Raw genomic sequence first — 21,483 nt, forward strand, 5'->3', positions numbered from 1 at the left:
TTCATCATTGAAAAATTCATCAAACAACCTTTCTGGTGAGCCGTTTTCCAAATTTTATTTAGAGTTCGTTAGCTTATCGTTTTAGCCCAAATTAATTTTAATCTCTTTATCGACATCAATTCTAGAACTCTCAATTTTTATTGCGTAAAAAACGACATCCTATAGCCTTCTAAATCGCCCCTAAAGTACCCTCCACGAAACAGAATCAAGCTTTTGGTTTTTTCAACCATCAAACAATTATTTTGTCGCCCAATTTTCAATAATTTATTCCGACTCGTTTACTCGACCTTTTTCTGAAATTCCAGTTCTAAACCCTTCATTCGCACACTAACTTTAAATACTAGCCTTCGTTTCGCTATAATTCGACCTCTACAGCTCCCGAAATTGAGCCCGAAAGTCCCACAAAAGCATCAATTTAGTCCCATTTTGTTGTTGACTTGGTGGTAAATTTCTGCTCAAGTCCCTGAACTCTCCGAATTACTTCAAATTCGCCCAGCACTACCCGGACAACGCTACAGCCCCCGAGCCGATTTTCTGGAGGTCCAATCCTCAATTTCACGCATCCCAACGGCATCAAAGAGATCGGTTAATTTTATTTCATCCCGCACATATTTGTTTTTGTGACTTATTTGCGTTTCTAGCTTTAAAATTATTATTTCTTTTTAAGTTGTAATTTTCATGCTTTATTATTATTTGTAATACAAAAAACATTGAAAAATATTTACAAAATCAATAAAAATATAAAAGAAAATTAAAAAATTTATATCTTTGTGTCGTTTTATTGCCTTTATTTTTAGTACTTATCTTAAAAATTGTTTTTTCCGACCGACCTGTCAAGTAACGTCGGGGCCCAAGACCGTTGTTTTTATTTTCAGTCCTTGTAACGGTCGTCAATCGCTTTTCGTTTAGAATTCAAGTAAATTAGGCGCATTTTATTATTTACTATATTCAATTACCATTTTATCCTTTGAGAATTAGATTCTCTGGCACGCCCGCATTATTTTTACCACTTTTAATCCCCGCAAACGCGTATTAAGGTTGAAAATTGGGATATTTCGAAAATATCGCCAACAGCTGCTCATTCTTTAGTCCGTACATTTACAACTGTCACTGTTAGAAAGGTCTGGCTTTCAGTGCGTCCCCCATATGTATGTTCTGCTCTTGCTTCTGATGCAAAAAGAAAAAAAAAAAAAAAACTCTCAACTTTTGCTAAGTTATTTCATCAACAATTAATGTGTTACATCAACAATGTGTTATTTTATGCAAATAAAATAAGAATATAAATAAACTTATCAGGAAACATACATTATTACACAACGAAGTTACTTAAAAAGCTAAAAAAATATATAAATTATATAAGCAAACACAACATTTATTAATTTTATAATTAATGTTAATCAATACAGTATTTATTTAGAAAGCAAAACACATCATGGTGTACCCCTTGTCACTCTGATTTCATGAATTGTCTCTCTGATTTGGTGGGTTAGTCTTAGATTTTTCATTTCAAGACATCAAATCTCTTTCTTTTTCAGGTTAAATTTTTACTGATAAAAATTCAGTTTTAAGTATAAATAAAACTCAATTAATAGATTGTGTTTGAAAAAAAAATAGATTGTTTGTGAAATTTATATTTTTTAAAGTTTTTTCAAAGGTATGTTATTATTTTTTTAAAAGACAAAGGTATATTTTTAAAAGTTAAAAATCATTTTTTTATATAATGTTGACTATAAATAAACTAAAAAAATACTTTATTTGAAATTGTAAAAAATACAATTTTAAATGAAGAATAATGATAAAGCACAATGAATATGATATTTTATTAAAACATCAGAATATCTATCACAAAAATCAGAAGCATGTTCCACCGCTAATATAAGAGAAAATTATTAAACGCACAGTTCTCATGTCAAATGGAAGAATTTACTTATGGATCACACACATTATAAAACACTCTATAAATTATTAAGTTAAGTCACAACACACGTGTTCATAAATGAATCACGGATCTTTAATTTGAGAACTATCAGAACTAATGGTTTGAAATAATCTGAAAATTGTTAGCAAAAACCTATACAAAATGTTGTATATATTTATTTCACCACAGAAAATATTGAAGAAAAGATGTATCACAGAATTAAATTGAAAATGAAATGAAATCATACCAATTAAATAGAGCCATATAAATCATACCAAAAAATTAAAAAAATAAAATCAATTTAAGAATCCCGAAGCATCTCTTGTCCCTCTTCTACGAATTCCCCTTACCACAACTCAAGATAATGTTTTTATTAAAAGAAGAAAAAACCATGGCCCATTGCGACCACTCCCATTCATGCCTATCAATTCACAAGCAGGAATAAAATAAACACAAACTTGGAACCACAACTTCATTATTTTCAAATATAAAATAATTAATATCTTTACTAAAATTATGAAGTTACATCAATAGAATAAAATACTTTTCTTAGAAAATAAATTTAACTTTCTTTTTTTCCATTAAAAGAAAAAGTCGTGACTTTTTATTGATTCATGTTCATTTCAACATTATTATGTATTTATAAATGTACCATCATATATATAATATATTATTATTTACAATGAAGTGAAGCAAAGTTGGGTTTAGACCATGGCCTGAACCAAAGACCAAAACTAACTCTTACATCATATAAAAAAACGACAACCTACACTGTCGTGTTACCTATACATACGATCTATTGGTAATAATAAATGCCATCATATCAGATAATATCATATGTGTATGTATGATATAATGATCAAGCACTATAACCTCTTCCATTTGAAGGTTTCAAATGTTGTCCTAATTCATTACCACTGCAAGCTGCAACACTTGCTTCTTCCATTGAACCTTCTGGAATTCCTGAATTGCATATATTCGCAAATGCTCGCATGTGTTTCATCCCATATTGTGTCAATGATCCACAATGTGTTTCAAACACCCGAACCTGGATAATCTTTGTAATTAGCATCTAATCGTGTCGAAAATTAAGAGGGTAGTTCGAGATTATGACATTATTTACCATTGATTTCAAGCACTTCCAGTCATCTACTAGAGGCAAACCAGATTCTCTAACAGATAGGAGCACTTTAGAACCTTGTTTTGGTCCAAACAATATTGTTCCTATCAATTCTATGCTGCTGTCCAAGTGATTTCTGTGCTTAATTGTGTCTTTGATCTGGTTGAGAATCTCGGTCTTCTTCTCGGGTTCGTTCCCTGCTCTTTCATACTGCAAATTCAACGCATTAGTCGTGAATTTTAGTGATCACGCCAAGTAGAAAAACCAAGTTAAAGGCGGTAACTTTACCATTTTCCACATGAAGAGAATCTCTGCATCTCTCTGGTTAACGACTTCCATAGGCGCGGCCCTGATGTTGTTTCTCGGGGGGAAGTTGACACTTTCGGGGTCAAAACCCTGATATAGATAGAGTTTTTCGGGTTTGATGCTTCCAGTCCCGTACTCCATTACATGTGATCCAATACCATAAGTATTGAAATTTGAAGTTCTATCCTTCACCTATAATATATGTTCAACCACACAAACTCTTGAATTATAAAGGAATGAACTCTTCTTTAATAAAAAGATAAAAGAGTTCTGAAATTACCGTCTTATATTGCTGCTGGACTGTTTCTCTCTTCAAATTATGTGTTTCACTGCCACAAAAATGAAAAACGGATTTAGGAAGCTCACGATTTACGGAGACAATCCATAATCCGCCTAATACGACCCGATTGCAACACAATAACCCATTTTGACACATTAATTATAAACAAATCATTTACAAAAAATTTGGGAATTTCAAACCTGTCTTCCATCCAGGCAACACTGTATAAATCTCCTAAACAAGTGATGAATTCAGAGGGTGGAGCAGGTTCCATTCCGGGACAATAAGTTCCGAAACTACTCTCTTGTGCATTTGATGCAGTTGTCACATATATATTCATGTCTTTAGGCATTATTCCTTCAAAAATACTTCCACTCTCACAAGCCTCCACATATATTACCTGCATTCCAATAAAACTCAAATCTATTTAACCAATAATTGAACAAAAATGTGTTGAAAAATACAGATTAAACATCAGCAATTACTAGTTCGGTCCAGATTCCGTCACTGGTGCAAAATCGGCTATGATACCGACAGAACATATATTTTTAGTGACGGAATGTTTTAATTCTAAACTTTTCCATAGGGGGAAATCAGTTTTACCATTTCTCTGTATCCCCCAGCTTTATGTTTCTTCTTCAAAACCTCAATGAAGTCCATTGCATACAAAAATGGCAGATTTGGCATCCCTGCATTGCAATCCCCATTAATTATTCATTTCATATGTAAGAATTCTATTCCGAAATTGCGACGAACGAGTAATTACCAAGAACACCGGGACCTCCATGATCAGAATAGTATAAAAAGATTCTATCATTTGGTTTGCTGTTAACAACTTTGCCACTTCCACCAGTCAAAGCAGTTTTATTGCCAAGAAGCACTGCATAAAGATTCTTTGCAGTCACATGTTCTCCTGTGTAATCCTGACATTACAAAAATCAATGTCATTACTATTTCCAAACTTCATCTTACAAATATTTAATGAAAAAGAATGTTGTACTGGAATTCTTCATTTTCATAATCATAAGTGCATATAGATTTTTTTTTATGAATTAACCTGTGATAAAATTAGGTTTCAAATCAGCCTTCAAATTGACAAATTTTAACAAATTACCCCAAATATTATGGATTTTAATATCTAAAACTTTTCAATTTTGGACTAATTTATCAAAATTTGCCAATTTATTTATTTGGGTCTAAAGCAATCCTCAAAATTTGCCAATTTATTTATTTAGGTCTAAAGCAATCATAGTTGCCAAGGTTAACCGCCATTTTGCTATTGATTTGGGTTTTTTCACTGCCAAGTTTAGGAGTCATTTTGCTATTGATTTGGGTTTATTTTCAAGCATATACAAAAGGAAGCACTAGACCTCGCCCAATTTCATTAAAAAATAAGTCTTTATTACATCAATAACTCTATGAACTTGTCCAAAGAACGGTTTTTTCAAGGATCTACAAAGGGAAGCTCTGGACCTCAACATTTAAAGTCATTGAAAGTAAGTAATCTTAATACATCAATTTGAACTTAATCTAATAGATTTGACTCCTTGAACTTGAACTTACAAAGTGTCTATGTAACTCCCTGAACTTTACCTCTCTAAACTTGCTTAAGGTGACATGATTATAACTAATTAATTATCTCCATGTGAAATGGATTTTAACAAATCCAAAAGTACAACATTTTAGGAATTCAAAACTATGAATTTATGCAAGTTCAGTGGATGTATCGCTGTAAGCAAATTCAGAAGACCAATATGTTATTTAACAAATTGAAAACGGATTTATTAGCCGATGACATACTCTTGAAAGTTCACAAAGCCAAAACCAATTTGCTTAAAGGATAAAAAAAAACGAAAAAAAAAATTGGGCTACATTAAAATTTTCAAGCTTTATTGCAATAATTCATTTTCATGATTGCAAAGATATATCTTTTGCTCAGAAATCCCCATCATTTTCCAGATTGCTTTATCTTTTGAAACAACATTCCCAAATTACTTTTTTCCTTGCTTCAAGGAAAAAGGAAAAGGAGTCCAAAACTGTTAAATAATCAAATCTTGCAAGTTACATGTCTACAACAAAAGCTTCAAAATCAAAATTCCATATAATAATCGTACACACTTTGTCCTAACAAACCAAACATCATACTAGTGGGTCACGCCAGCATCAAGATCATTTAGGAAAATCAAAATTTAATCAGAACAGGACATAGATTATCTGACACAGCTGGTTTCAACTACTCCTTTTTAACCCATTAATTTCAGCCGTTAATTCTTTCTATTTCAATATAGAATATACTTGTCTAATCAATTGTATGTCGACAAACATCACTAAAAGTTAAATAACATTTTAAGATATTTTTGAAGAATAGTCTAGAACCACCATAAACATAAAATATACTATTTCTCAAGGACAAATATTAAGTAGTACTACTCTAAATATTGACATAGATCTTTATGCCTATATGCTAAACAGTTGTATTATTCGTTAGTGATTATAGATTTTTTAGTTAATTGAATAATTAAGCAATTAATTAGATTAAACATCTTTGTCAATAAAATTAACAATATTTATAAAATATTGTCTCAATCGAAAGTAAGTTCATTAATTTTTATTACCATAGTGTCAATCATAATCAAAGATGATGGCCCCGGCCCCAACTAATATTTAATTCAACCTTGGCGACAAGATTAATACTACTAAATAATCAAATACCAAACCAAATAGTAATACTATACTACTAGTGTTAGTTGATGACTATGAAGAACAGTGGCGAAATATAGGATTGTTCTATTGCGTGTAAAAAAAAATTGCTAATTCGAAATTATTCAAATTTTTTTTTCGTATAACCTAAATTTCTAAAGAGGGTCTAACACAGCATAATAGATCATTTAAATTTGGATTTAGAGAGGGCTTAACAGACAATAAATTAGAGAATTAAAATTTTGGATTTAAAGAAAGCCAAACAGGACTCAAGCCAATTTTAGGGTGTTGATGGGCCAAAATTAATTTTGGATTTAAAAAATGACCTAAAACTCCATCCAATTTTTAGGGTGCTGAGGCCTAATGGGCCAAGATTAATTTTGGATTTAAAGATGGCCTAACAGAACTCGAACCAATTTTAGATATTAATCAGCACCCGATCTAAAATTTCACAGAAACAGAGGTCTGAATCACCACAATCTAACCTCAAACTAGGCTCAAATTTTGTAAGGACAGTGAAACCCAAACTACTCGTGATCATGGTGGTTCCGCCCCTGTCCCTGCCCGAGAACTTCTACTATACTCCCAGAATAATACACTAACTAATGGAATTTCAGGTAATTTCACACAGTTTCAGAGAGTTTCAAATTGAAAAACAATAAGGAAATGTTGGAATTATATGTACCTTGGGGACACCAGCATAAACATCATCTCCATTGGGGCTGTTGATGATAACACCAGGCCTTGGATTCAATTCATTATTAGCAATATCATCATACATAAATACAATTATATTTTCCTCTTTCAATCCACCTTTTCTTAGCAACTGATATGCATGACATATATCTGCCTGTGATGTAATTGATTTAAGATGATCCATATCAGTATGTATGCCTCAAATTACTGCTTAAATTGAAGAAAATGAAGAAATTGAAGAGACCTGATGTCTGTAATTTCCATAACCATTTGAACCGGCGACAAGAACAGCCCATCTAGTGCCAATTTCATCATCTTCAGGTTCAGTTGGAACTTGTTCCTCAGTAGGAAGAAGAATTCCAGGCTGAAAATGGTTGAACCGAGAAGCTTGGAGAAAAGAAGCTGTTAAGACAAGAAAGAGAGCATAGTTGAAGAATAGGAGGATGAAGCTGCGGATCTCCATGGTTGATGTGATGAGTTGCTGAAAAATATCAGAAGCAGAGATGAGAAATGAAGAAGAAGAAGATGGGGTGCTGAAGAGGTGAAGAGGGAAGTAATTTAATTTAAAGAGAGGTAGCAAATGCGGTGGAAGGCGCCATGCAAAACAAGGGCTTGACACGTCCAATCTTAGTGGGCCATTTCTTCAAGCTAGGTGGAATTTCTTGGTTTGAGTTTTTCTGTATTTTTACAGAAATTTTTTTAAAAAAAATGTGTGGTTTGCTACTTTGATATTTTCGAAATTCAGATTTCTTTTTTATAATAAAATTAGCCGAATATCTGTGGTGCATGTATTAGCCATTCCGCATCTTCCAATTAAAACTTTTTATGTACGGTAGAACTAAAACTCAAAATTTAAATTAAATAATTTAAGACTTTTAACCTTATTCAGTGGCGGGATGATCCGAGATTCAAACATATCAGTAAATAAAATTTCAAAACATAAAAAAAAAAATCAAAATTAACTAACAGTTGACAGTAAATTTTTAAAATCCAGTCCGTGAGGGTTGAACAAAATTTTTTAAACTTTCAACGTATTAAAACTGTAAAAATATTATTTTTTTTTTTAGAAACTAGCATTGAACTAATAGAAAATTAAACATGTTTACTTTTTTTAATGATAAATACATAATAAAAATAAATATTAAATATGTTTACTTTTTTTAATGGTAAAGACATATTAAAAATGAATTAAAAAGTGTTATCAAAATAAAAATAAAGAGTCCATTTAAATTAATTAATATTGGTAACATGTTTCTATAATTATTGAAAAATAAAATTAAAATAAATAAAAACTTTTTAAAAGAAATTGAGGTTAAAGGGAGTTGATAATAGAACCTCTCAAATAGAAATAAGCATCTTTAACCATCATATCTACTTTTAAACATTGAAATAATACTACATAGAGTCAATATAATTATGTCCAAAATATTACCAGACACTATTACTAAAAAAAAATTCTCAATTCTTCGGCGGTCTGCCGAGACTCGAACCCTCCAACCCTCCTGGTTCCGCCTCTGACCACACTCAATGTAACTTTAATTAGTATGAATAATAATCATGTATTATTACATAATTATTTATATATAATATTTACATTTTAATATTTCACTATCTCAGCAAAAAGTTTATGACATTTTTTATAATCTAAGCTTTGAAAGAGTAACTTTTAACTATTAAATAAAAAATAAAATAATAATTTTATTAAATTGAGGAATATAAATAATAAAATTATAATAAATTTGATATAATAAACTTTTGAATGAATTGAAAAAGAAGATAATTTCACCGCAATCTACAATCACCTCCCATGATACAACAGAGAAACGTGAGTCAAGCTTTAAACGTGTGTCAAATTATCACCAAAAACTAAGAAATATAACGAATAAATTGAAATAGAAGTTTTGAAAGTTGAATGAATGAGAAAAAAATATTTATAGTCACATTGTTGGAATATTTTTTTTCTCAATTAATTCAGTTATTGAATAATTAATCTTACTGAATTAGTTCACATTAATGATACTTAAAAACCGTATAACAACTAAAACATTTTACATAATTAATAAGGAACATTAATTCAATTTAATATTATTAATTAGACTTAACCATTTAGCTTTTATATATTATTAATAGATTATTAAAAAGAAAACATTGATTTTTAGTTTGTTGACACATTAAACATTTGCTAAATATGTCTCTCTTATTAATATATATAGTCATTTTTTCTATAATAAAATTATCAATATTATCAAATTTTAATATTTTGATTATTCGAGTAATATTTTCATGATAATTATACTTCCATGCACACTTTTACTAATGTTGGAATTTCATTTTGTTTCCGTTATAATGAAAATAGGGGGTTGCTAATACCACTTTTAAATAGTTGAGGGGGCAAATAGGTCGTCCCGTAAGTTCATGGGGCAAAATGACCAAAATTGACAAGTTCAGGGGGCTGCATATGGTTTAGACCTTAAAGAATAGAATAATAATTTTATTCAACAAAAGAAAAAATATTTAATTATAATAAACGGTATATAATGAACCTCCACATGAATTTGATGAACGGAATAAGAAGATTTTGAAACCTAACATGACCAGTCTCTTTAAGATAGATTTTCACATAATTGACATTCATCTCCTAGGATCAATAGAAGCGTGAGTCAAACTCTAACCGTGTATACCGAATTATCACAAAAAAATCAAGAAATAAGACGAACAAATAAAAAAAAGTTTTGAAAGCTGAACAAAATTTGGGAGAGAGAAAAATTTTAGGTGAATTGTCTATATGTTACGAACGAGCAAAAAATCACTAGCTACTTGAATATTTGTTTTTCCTAATTAATTCATGAATTAATTCATTTGATGAAGAATTAATTTATGTTAATGACAATTTAAATTGATGTAACCACTAAAATGTTTTAGAGAATTAATAATGTACATTAATTTCATTTCATTTCATTAATAAGATTTAACCATTCAGCTTTTAGTAAGGAAGAGTGGTGGAAAAAACAGCAAAAATATGTGTCTTGACACGTTGATGTGGCAGCACAGAAAAAAAAAATCAATATATATGACAAATCCAATATATATTTAAACAAAACAAAAGAAAATTATTCAAAACTATATGTTTATAATTTAATTTGAAATAAATCGAATAAAAAATAAATATTTGTAACAAAAAGTACTGTAAATAGTTGATCATACGTTTATACCGGAGTAAACTAAAAGAGAATATTCAAAACTTTCCAATATAAAAATCATGCAAATTTGTTAGATTTCTAAAGTTAGTTAATTTAGTAGATTAATTTGTTTGTAAAAAAAACAAAGTAATCAAATTGGAGAAAATCTCTAATTTTTTTTAAGTAAAGATAGAGTTACAGGTTAAGATCGGAGTGCAGAGTTTGTTGTGAAATTGAAAGAACCTACGTTGTTTATCATATATTTTACAACTTGCATTTTCGTTGTATCTGTCCCATTGATTAGATTTGCCAACATTTAAGTTCATTTTATATTTCCTAAAAAATAAAATAAAATAAAACAAAACAAAAAGATATAGCATCTCACTGAAAAGCACTGAATGCCTAATTTGCGAGATCGAAAAAGGAAGCTTTACCAACTGATTCAAGATCTTGGAGGTGTTGGCGTGTGGGAAAATAAGCGGTGTTAGTCTCAGTGGTGTCCTCCATCTTAGCATCGGCTGGTTGGGCAGAAAGTTGGGGGATCGAAACGGAGAAAGTATGAAACATATCTCAAGGTTAAGAATTATTTACGTACATCTTACATTCATAAAGGAAAGAGAGTTGAAGGAATGATAGATGTTTGTTAAATTGAAATGAAATAAATACAAAAATATTTATAAATGGAAGCATGTGAGAATGGAAGGTTGATAGTTTGAAATAACAAATGATGGATGAAGGGATAAGATGGCGGAAGATGTTTTCATTTTATTTATTTTTTAAAATTTTTATAGCTTTGTCACGTGATATTAAACTAATTTGGAAGCATACTAATAAATTTTCAGCTATTATAGATATATATGTGCAGATGGTACATATGATTTTCAATATTAAAAAAAACGGATTGCTATTCACCATCCCCAAATTACTTATCACCGCTTCCTAGAAGACTAATTCTCTCAAACTCTCAACTCTCAAACCCCTCCCAAAATCACATTTCGGAACGAGAATCATGTTGGAAAATCATGGCAGAGGAAAAGGACCGGTTCATGGCGATATACTTTTTTTTTTAAAAAAAACACGAGTTCCGTCCGCTAACTCTTTGGGTAGGCGTAAAGAAAAAATGCCTGCCCTAAGGGTAGATGCTTTTTCTGACTACCCCATTATGGGGGGCCGAACTTGAAATTTTCTTAAATATTTTGGTCGCCCTTCCTTTAGGGGGGGGGGCCGAAATTTAAAAAAAAACTATTATACCAAGTTACCGAAGCGTTCGGTAGATGTTTTTACGTTAAATTTGTATTTATTTTTCATTAATTAACGTAAATTAGTGTATGCAAATAGAATATTAAATGTAAGTTATTTAGCGCAAGTTATGAAATTGATAGTAAATAAGAACGTAAATCAATTAGACAAAATGCTTAGAGTAAATAATAACGGAAATGCTTAAGATTTAGGAATAGATTTCAATTAGAGTAAATAACAACTGATGTGTTTCGATTGGTTTGTCATTTTTCAGAGTTTTGATATAGGAGGTAGTTCCAGACAGGGGAAAGCTACCAGACGTGGTATCACTATCTGTGCTCGGAGGAGCCGAGTGGCGGAGGCACAAAGGGTGCAGGAGGCAGAGAGGTAGGATGATATCAGCATGGACATGGATGAGACTGACATGCATGACTCAGATCATCAGGCAGATGATAGGATCGCACTTCGTTGATGAAGGGGAAAGACGGTTGTTTTGTTGCTGCTGAGTCGTCATCTGGTAAAGAATTTACATTCTTGTTTTATTTTGTTATTAGTTTACTTTAGTTATGATAACATCGAGATATTATTTACGGGACCGAAAGGGATATTAACCAAAACGACCGTGTATTCGGATGATCGGGAAAATTATGGCGTATCAAGCAAGCTACCAAAGTGGCGGATCACAGGGATTCCTCTACACGCTATCCTTAGTCAAACCTATGGGAGACCCGCCATCCTGCCTCGATCCGCCCAATGAGCAGCTGAGCCGACTCCCGATAAAGATGTTAATGAACCATTAATGAGCTAACGGTCATACTTGAATAAGATCAGTAACCGCCATTAATGAGGCATTAATGGAGACTTTCTAGTTACCTGGAGTTACGACTACATGACTATAAATAGCTTGTATCCCAAGCTATTGAGGTACACATTCACGCTCTCCTAAACCCTACTTTGTCATTACAGTTTATTCCCATTACTATATACTAACTTTGGCATCGGAGTTTCCCCCACTGATCCCAACGGCGCCCCCCGCAGGGAAGGAATCCGATCGAGAGTTCATCACCAGTTATCAAGTTATTATTATAACATTGTAATCTAGGATGGTAAATAGTTATTCTTGTTTTATTAGTTACTCTAGGGATCCTGCGGATGATTATTGGCTCGTGATGAAGGAGATGCCCGACGGTCCGGCCAATAGTACCTTAATTCCCAACTTCTATACACGTTGCTACTGGCATATAAAGAGGACAGATGAGGGGCATCCTCAAATACCATATTAGAGCGCCGGTTGTAAAAAACTGGTCAACTGGTACAGTCACTCTAGCCCAAAGGTCCAACATCTTATAGACGCATCTCTCTTAGCACACCTCCCAGATATGATGTATTCCCACATTGATATCCCTCTCATATCTGCTTTTGTGGACCGTTGGCAGCCAAACACATCATCATTTCACATGCCCTTCGGTGAGATGACCATTATACTCCATGACGTGTGGAAGATTCTACGTATTCCAGTGGAGGGGCGAATGATGACCGCGGATGAGGGGTCATATGAGCTTCAAACATCATGTGTGGAGCTGTCTGGGGTCACTAGGGAGGAGCTGTTGAACAGACACTATAAAGATGGTGGAGTATTTGACACTTCCGTCATAGAGATGTGTTCCACATAACGGATTACTGAGGCGATTGTATTGATGTAGTTGATGTTAGGTTCCACCTTGTTTATAAACAACAGTGGCGACCGTATCTGCCCTCCGTGCTTGCTGGGGGTGAAGGAGGGGTTTTGTACTTAATGAGATTTTGTAATTATTCATTTTGTACGTTGAATCCATGCCAATGTACAAGTGGTAGGTTCAGAGTAATTCCACTGACTTTGGATGTGCTATAAACACATGCATCAACACACCGGTATCAGCTTGGCAAGCGTCCAATGCACATACTTATTCTCGATACCTATATGAAAAATTGACTCACCACATCTCTACCCTCAAATCCAACCTTCCTCAACTGATCTTTGTAGTTGTACACATGTTTTATAGTTGGATTGTCTATTGGATGCTTTTCATGAAGTGCCGCCAAAATAGCACAGGCTTTGCTTGAGCCGAACTCATGTCACGTACAATTTTTGGGAAGCGGATTGAGTTCGTTCATTTATCGATATCCCTCTGGATAAACAAACAATGCATGGTTGTGCATACATTTAATCCCTTCTGAAACCGGATCCCCCAACCGATATAGTCTTGCAATTGTACGACTTTAAACTGAAATTTATACTTGCACGCTTTAGTCTTACTTTTCCTTCATAAAGCCCCATCCAAAGTATTCAAAACTCCTCTATACCAGTTCACCACGAGAACATCTCAAAAGCTGCTTTCCTTCGTGTTTGTGCGAAGCAATAATCAACTCGAAACCATGTTTGCAATGCGTTTTGCCCACTCAATAGCTTCTGAACTTGTCTGGAAAATCATGCTCGTAATAAAACTGCTATTGCAATCGATCTCATCACCAACCTAGACGGTTTTTGTGATCGCCCAATGCAAAGAACGAGAAATCATGGGAAATTTTTTTCAAAAAATCATGGGAAATTTTTAATTTTTTTTACCTCGTCTTCGAAATCGTTCAATTTCGGAGTTCTCATGTCCATTTTTTTTAGAATTTTAGTTTTGCTCGGGAGAGAAAAAGAATTATCAGTTTTTGGTCAAAAATAATGAGAATGACAAAATTGTCAAAATGAGAACGGTGTTAAGTGATTAAGGGATGGTGAATAGCAACTCTCTAAGAAAAATTGGCTTAAGCTCAACTAGAATAAAAACAAATTGAGTAAGTGGATAAAAATTTAGTATGAAAACAAAGAAAAAAATCAATGCCATCGATTCCAAATTTTAATAATATTGCCTAATTTCTCATAAATTAGATAAGGACATTACAATTTTTTAAGAAGGTGTTTGATATTTAATGGATAGAGATAAAAATAAATGTTTGGATATGGATAAGAATAAGAATAAAAGATTGGAATAGAATAAAAATAAGATAATTAAGAATTATTATTCCATGTTTGTTTTGTGGGATATGAATATGGATAAAATAATCTATTTTACTATATTACCTCTACTTAAACTATATAATGAGAGATAAAATAAATTTTTTTATCTTATTAAAATTATAGGAGCTTACCTACATCCCCTTGTACCACTCCCCTTCTATGAATGAGCTTCCTATTCATCTAATCTTATACCTAAAAGGGAAGTGGTACAAGGGGATGGGGGTAAGCTCCTATAATTTTAATAAGGGGAGTGGAATAGGAAGCTCATTTTTAGAATTGGCAATTTCGTGTTCGTGTCATGTCATTTTCATGTTCATGTTGAAAAGAGTAAACCCAATCTCAATCCAAAAACTTTTGTGTCATAATCGTGTTAACACGTTCGGGTTAGTGTCGATTTCATGTTATGTTTTCGGATTACCTGTAATCTTGTTATACATATATATTAATGATAAATTTTAATAATATAAGAAGATATGATACTTTTTTAAATACTATATCATTTTTATATTAGTATGCTAACACTGCCATCGAAAAGTCCGTTAATATCATGTTAAGGAGTCATGTAATGTGTTTATAATAATTTAGGAGGTTCGAATCATATTTGTAAGTAATAATTATAATTTTATTATCTTTATTAATAAAATGGCATATAAAAATACGAGAGAATATAATAATAATTTTAAATATTCATATCATTTCCTGTCATTTTCGAGTTAGCATGTAAACCCTAATCCAACCCAAAAATTTGTGTGTCAGTTTCGTATCAACCAAAAATAATGCATTACCTACTAAACTAAACTCAAACACTAAAATTACGTGTCGTGTAATCGGATCGTTGTACTTTTGTTACTTTTCTCTATCTCATTACTCCGCCCCTAAAATAAACATGAGATAATTGACTATTGGACACTTCATTTATCCCATATAACAAATGCTCGTCTAGGGTTACAGAGGAAACCTTTTGTGAGCTTTTATGAGTTTATTTTAGTTAGTTTTTTGCCCTTGGTTTGAAAACTCATTAATTACATTAATCTTAAGAGGTAAAAAGTGAATTAAGGATTCTGTTAATATTCCCTAATAAGATTGTTTGGTTGATTTCTTCAACAAAAAAAAAAAATTGTTTGGTTGATGCACCAAACCAAACACGTTTGGTAAAGTTAGTGTTTGTTATTAATATATCGTCATCATCACATCACTTAATTAATAATATAGCAACCTTTGAAGATGGGATTCTTTATTTTTTGTGACTTGTCTTATTATTATTTACTATTATTTTATATTATCAATTCACACATTTTCTTTATCTTTCAATATATTATAGACCGACTACTATAATTTTGTCCTTCTCTTAATTATTTTATCTATCTATTAATAATTACAACCATTTCTACGACCAATTGCATGCCATGTGTATAACAAAGTTCCAATTCGCTTGAATATCCAAATTATATATCTCAATAACGAGAAATTATACAATATGCCGGTTACACCACCTAAGTAAATTGACGTGGTATGCCTAACTAATCAGCAATTGACAACTCATTAAAATTCGACACTTCATCTGTCGACTTATTTTCCAACTCATTCTTAAACTTCAAATACCCTTATCTCTTTATTCTCTCTTCCAGAATCATCTCTTGTGTTTCTTTTAAACCTTTAGATCTGCTCTCATAAAGTTTTTTCAGAGAAACTAAAAAGTTTACAGAATTAATTTTGATTTTAATATATGTGAGAAGATTTTATAAAAGCTAAGCTTTGATTTTTAATTGTTAAAAATTCTGCAATTCCACCGCTGGTGATACTTCCGTCTCTATCGAAGCCTGACATAAGTGTATGTTCCCACTCTACAGAAGTTCAACCGTTCGTTCACCATTGACCGCTCGTCTGAAACCTGTAAAAAGCAACGGTTGAAGAAAAAAACTAGAAAATAGGCAGAGAAAGCATTTTATTAACATACAGAAGTTTGAAACATAATTAAAAAGAAAAAAGAGCTTTTGTATATACAGAAGATCTACTAGGCCGTTGGGACACTATACCATAAAACCCCTAATGCAACCAAATTTGAATTTGTTGCTTGTAAATTGATGCATTAAATGAGTTTATTTTGTTGTATTTCAATAATGTTGCATTTTTGTTGCAATAATCTTCAAATTAGCAAAATTATAAAAAAAGATGCAACAAAAATATTCATTGTTGCTTGACATGTTGCTTTTAAGCAAGTTAATCCAACAATTTGTTTAAATTGTTACAAAAAATAAGGTAAAACCGATAAAGCAACAAAATTATAATTGTTGCATTATCATTTAAGTGATCGAATGCAACAAAAAAAAAACTAACAAATATATAATGTTGCAATTCAAATAATTTACTATTTTATTAATATATATAAATATTAAATTTTGAGAACAATTATAATATTAAATTTTGGAAACAATTATATAATATTAAATAATCTTTTTATTAATATTTAAACTTGTAAAAGAAATTTTCTAATTTTTTATTAGACCTTAGCATAGGCCAGGCTCGGACCGGACCTGTCGAGCTTTTAATAAAGCCTGACAAGCCCAAGTCCAGCCCAACCCGTAATAAATTTAATCGCGCTCGGCTCGGACTGGGCTCGGGCCTAAGTAGACCTGTTCATGAGCCCGTTGGCCCGTCCAACCCGCCCAGGCCCGCACTTCATGGGTTGGGCTTGGACATTGATATTTGATCTTTGGCCCGGCCCGGTCCAAGCCCGCTCAAGCCCGCATATAAAATGGATTGGGCTTGGGATTGCTCTCAAAATCCCAAGTGAGCCCGGTCCGGCCCGATTTTATATTATATAGTAATATTTTTAATTGTATATATATATATATATATATACGTGGTGTATTTAAAAAAAAAAATTTACTCCTGTTACTAAATTTGGTAGTTGAATCTAAAATTAAATTACTCTAAAGTCCTAAAATAATTACATTAGAATTTTTTTTTTTTAATATTAACATATTAGATGGGCGGGTTGGGTCGGGCTTGGGAATTACTTTTTATAGTCAAGCCCAGTCCGGCCCGAGCCCGATATAAATATAGGTGGGCTGGGTTGGGCTTGGACAAGATAATTATATGTAAAGCCCGGTTAGGCCCGGCCCAGCCCATGAACAGGTCTAGGCCTAAGATATGAATTCCAAGCCCGAACATTCAAACCCATCTATATTTATATATTATAATTTATACTTATATATTATAATTAAAATAAATATATATATTATAATTAATATAAATATCAAAGTTAAAACTTAAGTTATATATATATATAAACGATGATATATATATAAACGATGATATATATATATATCGGACCGGGCCGATGTAAAATTTGTAAAGCCCAAGCCCGTTCATTTTTTGACGAGCTTAGGTCGGGCCGGACTTGATAATATCATCGTTCATTCTGGGAAAAATTAGTCGAGAAGAACTAGGGATGCAACTGGGACAGAGAATACCCGTATCCGTTGGGGCCCTGTCCTGTTTTTGGCAGGGATGAGATTGGTCCTCGTAGGCAGGTACGAGGCAGGACCAGGAAATGGTATCCCCGTACTTAGGGATGACAATGGGTAGTATACCCGCGGGTACCCGACATTATCCGACCCTAATGGGACTTCCCGAACCTTGGTTTAGAGGGTATGAGACGGATATGAGATTAAGAATACTACCCGTCATGGGTATGGGAATACCCCTTAGATACACGGTATATATCTGACGGGTACCCGTTACCCGCTACCCATTTCCCTTATATATAAAAAAAAAAAAAAAATTCCGACGTTACACGCTACCCATTTCCCTCAAATATATAAAAAAAAATTTAATATACATACATATGGGACTTGAACCCATACTCTTCTAATGATAAGAATTGGGCATTACCACTTCGCCACCTTGCTATTTTGGTTTACATATAAATCGTAACTTTTATATTATATTAATTTCGTTATTATTCATATAAAATAAAACCCTAAAATTACAGCAACCACATCGTTTGTTCTCTTCTATTCTCTCCTCAAACTCTCGAACTTCTTCCGCCTCTGAGCCTCTCCTCCACTTCTCCATTGCTCTTCTCCCTCCCTCACCGCCTCTCTTCTCCATTGATTTTCTCACTGCCGGCGCCGTCAACACCGTGCCGCCATCATCTCGTCGTCGGAGGCCCTCGGCTTGATGACCGTTACTTGCTTCGACTCATCGTGAAAGGTATGCACCGAAAACTTTAATGGATTTACATTGCCATTCCTAGTCTCGAGTTGGGTTCTATGCACCGAAAACTTTAATGGAAAGAATTACCAATTCAAATTATTATGAATGAAATTACCAATTCAAATTATTATGAATGAAATTACCAATTCAAATTATTATGAATGAAATTACCAATAAAATTTAATGGAAAGAATTACCAATTCCTAAAATTATTATGAATGAAATTATTCCAACAACTTGGAGCTGGAGCTATTAGAAGGAAAACTTTACAATCATCCAATGAAGGACATTTTAGTTGTATGAATTAAATGACTCAGGGGTATATTCTTGGACAATAGAGCATTGTTTGTGTGTGTTTCAATCAAGGAATTATTCATGTGTTTAACTGGTAAGACAGGGGTATATTCTTGGATCCTGCTAGAAACCTTATGTATTTATTGACCATGTTCTCATGTGAGTAATGGATAGTATATTGAGATGCATTATCCTACATTGTCATTTGATCCGGTTACTTCACTACACATTAATAAAAATTAACTATATGGTCTATATTTCTGTGTTTGGTTAACTTGTGTTTACTTTGAACTGGTTTTTTTTTGAAGTTGTAAGAAGTCTCTGTTTTATACAGGTTTGTGACATTGAGAAAGATGTTGTTGTGTTAAAATCTGGAGAACGACTTGATGTTTCAGAAATTGGTTTACTTGCTATTGTTGGTGTTCTGATGGTGAAGGTATGGCTTGAATCTCTTTTTGTGGTTCATGAATTCATGAAATCTCTAAGGTCAACAATCTGCTTCAGGTATACCCTACACCTACAATTGATTTGCTTTCCACAGGGGATGAACTTGTCAAGCCAACAACAACTTGTCTAGGTCGTGGCCAGGTAATACATTGTGGAAATCTTCAATTTCCTCAAGAGCAATGTGATTGTTACTGATTACATTAGTAAGTTCTTAGTTTGAATCAGCAAACTCTTTTTTTATATGGATATATATATTTTTGGACTATTAGCCTTGCCAATGGCCTGCCCTGGTGGAAAATAGTTACAAATGCAATGGTTTCAAAATTACATCTGCCCTGGTATACCTAAAATCATGTGAAGCTTTGTGCTTTGTTGTTGTTTTTATTCAACTGTCGTCCTGACTAACTCGGCCCTCATAGTTGTTTCTGCCTTATTTTTTACCCAAGTTCTCAAAAACCCTGATGTTATCATTGAAATATTTTACCTTTCTTAATATTAGCTATTGTTCATTGAAATATTAAAGGCGAAGATTGCTAATTTGACATCTTTCTACTCCAATTCTTTGCTTGGTCATAACTTTCTTATTTATTCTTCTACAATTCTGTTGTTTTATTTGTGCAATATACTCTTTTTGGATTTCTTTACATCTATCTACTAAGTCAGAACTCATGCCTGCATAGAGATAGCAAAATTCTCTTCAAATATCTCTGCAACTATGCTTATGGTATGACTAATGCCCTATGTTTCGTTGTCAACGAGTAATTTCAAGTCTTATTAGGTGATCGGAACATGAAATTACACCGTCTTGGTAATTGTGAGTTATATATGTATATATCATATGTAAAATACTGTTACTCATTAACACCTACGATAACGACACATATAAGTAGTTTTGTTTTAATCTTGCCCCTCTTGTGTTCATATGTTGCCACTTGTAACAATTCTAGTCATGTCTAGTTATTGGATGAACAACATGTGATGTCATTACTAATCTTGATAAACTGAGATAAATTTGTTGTTCAAGTTAGATTAATACTTTCATGGACTTGATTGTAAAAAGACAAATACTCCTCTTACAGTTTTTGTTCATTTGAACAACATTATTTTCAAATGCAGGTCACTTTCTTCGAGCAAGGCACCATACCTAGTGCATCACAGGATGGCAGATTTATTATGGAGACTTCATTCAAAGTATGCCTTTATTTTGTGAAAGAGCTAATTAGAAGTCCCAATAGTTGTTGTTTCTTATTTAATTTCAGATTATGTTCTCTACATGACTTAGCACTGATTCCAAATTCTAATCTCATAGAGGTCTGACTCTATTTAAAAGTAAAAGAAAATTAGTGGGTCTTTGACTAGGATACATTAGGTATATGTTTTTCCTTCGTTATTTATGTAACTTCTATTATTGAAATCTTCAATCTTTTCATCAATATTTCATATCCATGCTTATTCCTTCATCAAAACTTTGGGGTCATGTTTCGTGGTCATGTTTTGTGGTCATGTTTCGTATAAATGAAATTTAAAAAGTGCATTAACTTAAATGATTTCTGGTCATACAGGTCTCATACTGTTTGTCAATCATTCATACTCTTAGTTGATCCTGAGTTGAGGCTTGCTATCGAGCTTTTTGGTCTACAGGGACCTGCCTGGGAAGAGGAGAAGCTAACGAGTGACATCGATGAAAGATTGTGGTTTCTTAGAATTTGAAAACTATGTATTGGACATATATTATGATACTCTTATCTTATTTTGTAAGAGATCTTATTTTATTTTGTAAGAGATTCTGTATGTATGACTTGGATCATTGTTTGTAAATATATTTGGCATATTTTATATTACACTTTCCGAAATTAATCAAAAGTTGCATTTATTACAGGTTGAAATTATTAAAAATATTGCAACAAAAAGATGCAAATTACAATTGTTGCAAAGTCAATTATAAATGTTGCAAATTGACTTAAAATTGTTGCAAAAGTCATAAAATTTGTTGCACACAGTAATATAAATGTTGCATTAGAAGCAATATTTGTGTTG

At 32.4% G+C, this 21,483-nt stretch overlaps 1 protein-coding gene and 1 long non-coding RNA gene across 2 annotated transcripts; one reads left to right on the forward strand and one right to left on the reverse strand.

The window, feature by feature from the left end:
- Positions 1-2,499: 2,499 nt before the first annotated feature.
- On the reverse strand, positions 2,500-7,562 carry LOC136210580 (vacuolar-processing enzyme). The gene is made up of 9 exons (XM_066001912.1): positions 7,265-7,562; positions 7,010-7,174; positions 4,391-4,547; positions 4,228-4,313; positions 3,825-4,024; positions 3,625-3,673; positions 3,327-3,536; positions 3,042-3,248; positions 2,500-2,966 (listed from the first exon to the last, which is right to left on the reverse strand). Exons 1-9 carry the CDS (start codon positions 7,481-7,483, stop codon positions 2,778-2,780), a joined length of 1,482 nt encoding a protein of 493 aa, XP_065857984.1. The 5' UTR covers positions 7,484-7,562; the 3' UTR covers positions 2,500-2,777.
- Positions 7,563-18,477: 10,915 nt separating this feature from the next.
- LOC136213353 (uncharacterized) lies at positions 18,478-21,264 on the forward strand. Its single transcript, XR_010680474.1, has 5 exons — positions 18,478-18,702; positions 19,334-19,435; positions 19,504-19,587; positions 20,563-20,637; positions 21,009-21,264. It is a non-coding gene; the product is annotated as an uncharacterized lncRNA (long non-coding RNA).
- Positions 21,265-21,483: the final 219 nt, after the last annotated feature.

Source organism: Euphorbia lathyris, chromosome 1 (genome assembly GCF_963576675.1).
Source record: "Euphorbia lathyris chromosome 1, ddEupLath1.1, whole genome shotgun sequence".
NCBI lineage: Eukaryota > Viridiplantae > Streptophyta > Magnoliopsida > Malpighiales > Euphorbiaceae > Euphorbia > Euphorbia lathyris.